This window comes from Cyprinodon variegatus, unplaced genomic scaffold (assembly GCF_000732505.1).
Source record: "Cyprinodon variegatus isolate N-32 unplaced genomic scaffold, C_variegatus-1.0 Scaffold1373, whole genome shotgun sequence".
Lineage (NCBI taxonomy): Eukaryota > Metazoa > Chordata > Actinopteri > Cyprinodontiformes > Cyprinodontidae > Cyprinodon > Cyprinodon variegatus.
This window is the reverse complement of record NW_015151826.1, coordinates 164,788-168,941: the sequence shown is the minus strand read 5'-3', so window position 1 is coordinate 168,941 and position 4,154 is coordinate 164,788. Positions and strand designations below refer to the sequence as shown.

The 4,154-nt window shown below is 43.5% G+C and overlaps 1 protein-coding gene across 1 annotated transcript in view; it reads right to left on the bottom strand.

Annotated features, from left to right (window-relative positions):
• Nucleotides 1-294: 294 nt before the first annotated feature.
• hydin (HYDIN, axonemal central pair apparatus protein) overlaps nucleotides 295-4,154 on the bottom strand; it is a 120,906-nt gene continuing 117,046 nt past the window's right edge. Inside the window, exons 79-83 of the mRNA XM_015402595.1 lie at nucleotides 3,149-3,299; nucleotides 2,799-3,029; nucleotides 2,490-2,714; nucleotides 1,944-2,225; nucleotides 295-606 (exon numbers count right to left, since the gene is read on the bottom strand). Of these exons, the coding sequence (XP_015258081.1) occupies nucleotides 400-606; nucleotides 1,944-2,225; nucleotides 2,490-2,714; nucleotides 2,799-3,029; nucleotides 3,149-3,299 (1,096 nt within the window). The 3' untranslated portion in view covers nucleotides 295-399. The remainder of the gene's footprint in view (nucleotides 607-1,943; nucleotides 2,226-2,489; nucleotides 2,715-2,798; nucleotides 3,030-3,148; nucleotides 3,300-4,154) is intronic.

Genomic DNA, 4,154 nt, shown 5'->3' with positions numbered 1-4,154 from the left:
ACTCCGCTCATATTAGGTCTGAGGGTTTTGTCTGTAGGATGCACTAGCCTGTTTTTAAGGGTCTTGTTTGGTTTGAAATGTACTGGGATTTTGTGTTTGGAGAAAATCTTCTATGATTTAGGTCCAGCTGAGGGGCCACAGCAGTGACCAAAAGGCAAAAAAAAAAAAGGTTTAGGTAAGACATACCTTAAAACACATCTATGGAGCAGCAGATGTCAGTAAACTGACTTGACATGAATCCCCCCCATGTGGAAATGACTGTGCAGTAACAGGAAGTGCTTCTCTGCAGACTTTATTAAATTATACGTTCTAAAATCTAGACAAACAAAATAGGGAAAACTTAAGGTGAGTGAACGTATAAAAGGCATAGCCGTCTGTCTTTGGCTTGCAATGAAAAAGTCATTTAGGTAGCTTGCCCTGCAGGTAAAACACCCATGAACATTGCTCGCTGTGGCCCTCGGAGCACTGGCTGCTGACGGTCAGCTTTCCAGACCAGGAAAGCTGACCAGCCCCCCCTGGAGGAGCTTCAAAGGACACCAGAATGTTCTTCCTCTTTTTAGAGGGGATGCTGTCCACCTCTTTCACACTGAAGCAGGGATTGTCAACCTAGGAGACAAACAAATACCCTAAATTAAAAGATATGCAGAGAGAAACATTTAAAAAAATTAAAGCAATGGTAGAGATGTGAGGAGAAGGTTAACAGCAGGCAGCAGGAAGTGACCAGCATGACCTCAGCTTAAGGATTCAGTAAATTCCCATGAGGGGGACAACTGTGACAGTTAAACCTGTAATCTGGCAAAATATGTTTATCTGCATTTTAGTTGTTTCTTTGTTTAGATTATGCACTATATACTATAATGTTAACACTAAAGGAAAACATAAAACTCAATGATTCTAGATTTATGTCGAAATCCAAAGCGGAAAAAGTTAGCTTCCAGATGTCATTCTCCATGCCTTGGGTGCAGGCCAGGCTTTCTCTCTCTCTCTCTCGTCAGCAGGGATGGACGGGCAGGTGCACTACATCTGAGCTGATTACCACCCTTCTTAAGGAGCTGGAACCAGGAGGAGGGCGTCAGTTTGTTGACGTCTCTGCGTTGAACCTTGGACTCTGACCCTGAAACCCAGCCTGGAACCACAGACCTTGGATCTCCGTCTGAAAGCAACCAGGAACCCGAGTGTGATCTCGGACTGATCCACCGCTCATCCCTTCTACCTGCTCTCACCTGCCTGTCCAGCCTCGAACCATCAACCAGGGAGAGAGTACTGGTCAGCACTTGGACCACTGGAGACACTCTCCCTAAAATCGGACCCCTGCCTCTCTCCAAAGGCCAGAGGAACCAGACCAGACCAGACAGCTTCTTGTTCAGACCCACTATCTTTTTTCAATAAACATATGGCATATGTAATATGTTTTCTTTAAATCAGGGGCCATTAGAACTCCCCCCACCCCAACATAAAATGGTTTGACCAAGACAATGGCGGGCTGCAACTTTTAAAGTTTGTTTCGCTGCAGATTAAAGAATGATTTATACTCAGAAACCAGGACGTCTGTGTGTTTCACAGTGAATGCAAAAGTGCCAGACACTCTGCTGCACCTCTCCGAAATCGTACTGTAGGTGACCGCAGACAGTGTCCGAGACAGGAGGTCTCTGATTGGTCAACTCTACATCTGCTCTACACCATGCGTATTTCCTGTTTGGTACCTTATCAGCTTGTTTTGTTTGTATGATCGCCATTTTGGAAGTTGACTCATTAAGGTGGACTCGCTAGAAGAGTGAGGTGCGTTAGAACGCAGGGACCCTTTTTCGTACCTGGATCCCCGCTCTTTTTAACCCTCATGTCCCTCTGTTGTCGCACTAACTTGACCCACAGCTAGTTTGTGACTGTCTTTCTTGCGTTGTGGCATGGAATAACATAGCATAGGCCACGTTAATGAATTTTACCTTCAAATAGAAAGTGGTTGTTTTCAGGAACACGTTCTTGAAGGGAATGGTGATGCTGCCACCCGCCATGATGCTGAAAGGTCCCTGAGGTCTGGGGAGAACGCAGACGCCACACAAAGGAAAGACGTACTCCCCTCCATCTTCTGACGCCAGGCTGAGCTGTCCCCGCACTTCCCCAAACTGATGTGGCTCGAAACGAACTTCCACCATGACCTCTGACCCAAAAGGAAACCCGGGCGAAGCGTGGACAGCACTGTCCACGCTAAAATCAGGACAGTCCGTCTGCAAGAAAGACAGAACAACAGATCAATAAACCACTGTGTTACTGGTAAGGGCTGTATCTTTTTCTTACAGTGTTCAGTGAAAATATCACAATGCATCGCAATATCGCAATAAGTATCATGATGCATCGTGATAGAATCGCATCGTGGCATGTGAATCGTGATTCGAATCGAATCATGACTTCTTTGCCAATACCCACTCCTAATCCAACCAGACAGATTGGTTCATTGTCATTTGTTTTCATTTGGCTTTGTGGTTTCTTACCTTACAGGTGTACGTGGTGACGATGGGGGAGTAGTTGATGAACTTAACGGGGATAGAGTGGCAGGTACCCAGAGCAGCCTGGAAGTGGACCATCTTTTCTGCTGGTGGGGGCAGAGCTTTGAGAAGCAGATTGTAGTGAAAATGACCCAGATCACTACTGAACAGGGTGAACCGAGAGGTAGACTCCCCAACATGAAGAGGAAGATATTCAAGTCTCAGAACATCCTGAGGGGAAGATATGCAGACATAACCCTGGTCAGCTGTGATGTTAATCCTGTCTTCCAATTAAAATAAATGTTTTGGGCTCACCTTGGTCTGTCCTGGGAGGGTGAGCTGAGGTAGGACCTTAATGTCGCTACATTTACACTCGGTGGTGAAGCTGGTATCTGTGGTCAGGGGGTTCTTCACATCTACAGTAGCTGAGGCTACCCGACGAACAGGCGTCTCCATTTTGATGGTGGACAGCACTCCTGGAGGCCTAACTTTAAAGTAAATGAGGTAAAACAGGTACTCACCTGTTACCTCATTACGAAACGTCACCTATGTAGAAAGATCAAGGTTTTCAGTCAGGGCCAGATTCAAGATGTTGTCTCTATTTTTCAGCTTATGTATGTTGGTATATTTAAAAAATGTTCTTTGTTGTTTAAGTTTGTCCCAACCTTGGTGTTGTAATCCCCCTCTCTATATGCAAAGAAAGACAACTTATAGTCTTTCTTTGTCAAAGCAGGAACCTCGATGGACTCGTGTCCCTTGAGGGACACCGTAGGGTCTGTTTTCTCTGGTTCAACAACTTCTAGTAGCACGGAGAAACTGAAAATAGAAAACAAAAAATAGCCTGCATCTTAAAGGAACAGAATTTCACCTCCAGATAAACACTACAGATGTATATAAACCAGATCCGTTTCCAGCATGTGATTTTTAAGTGGACCTAGCATATTATTGTAACACAGAAATTCACACCAGATGCTGCCACGTACGCTCCACAGCAGCTAATTTATGAGCATAGAAGAACTATTGTAGCATTGATAAGTACTTAAGCCAGTAGTATCAGTAGTACTACACATTTTGAACATGCATTTTATGCATCTAGATCAGATATTTGTACTAAAATGCTGGCATTAGTGCAACCCAAGCAGGAGCACATACTATTTCAATGTGCTTATACACTGTAAAGCATTTGGTGTATTTTATAAGGACCTGGGGTCCGATTCATGAAGCAGGTTTACCGAAAAATCTAAGATGTCTTAACCTGAAAAGAGAGTTTGCTTAACCTCTGCTTCTGTTGTGATAGTAACATTCTCCCAGGGCTAACCTGGTCGGTAGCAGGTTTCCTTCTGTAAACTCAGAGCGTCCGCTGTCTCCGCTCTCCTTACTGCCAATCACGTTGTTTTATTTCCTGATATAGTCAGATTTTTGTTGTAGTTTTGTGAAGAAAAAAAAATAAAATCCTTCACAAGGTCCATTACATATACAGGTTTTAAAAACGAACATTGCATGATTGTTTGATTAGGATCTTTTTAAAGTCGTAGGGAAGTCATATTTAAATGGCAAATCATTCTGGCTTAAAAGTGTATATAAATGTACTCTTTATCAGACTATATTGTACCTTAATTGAGAAAATTTCCATGTAAAAAAAAAAAATCTGTCTTAAAATTTGTGTTTTTT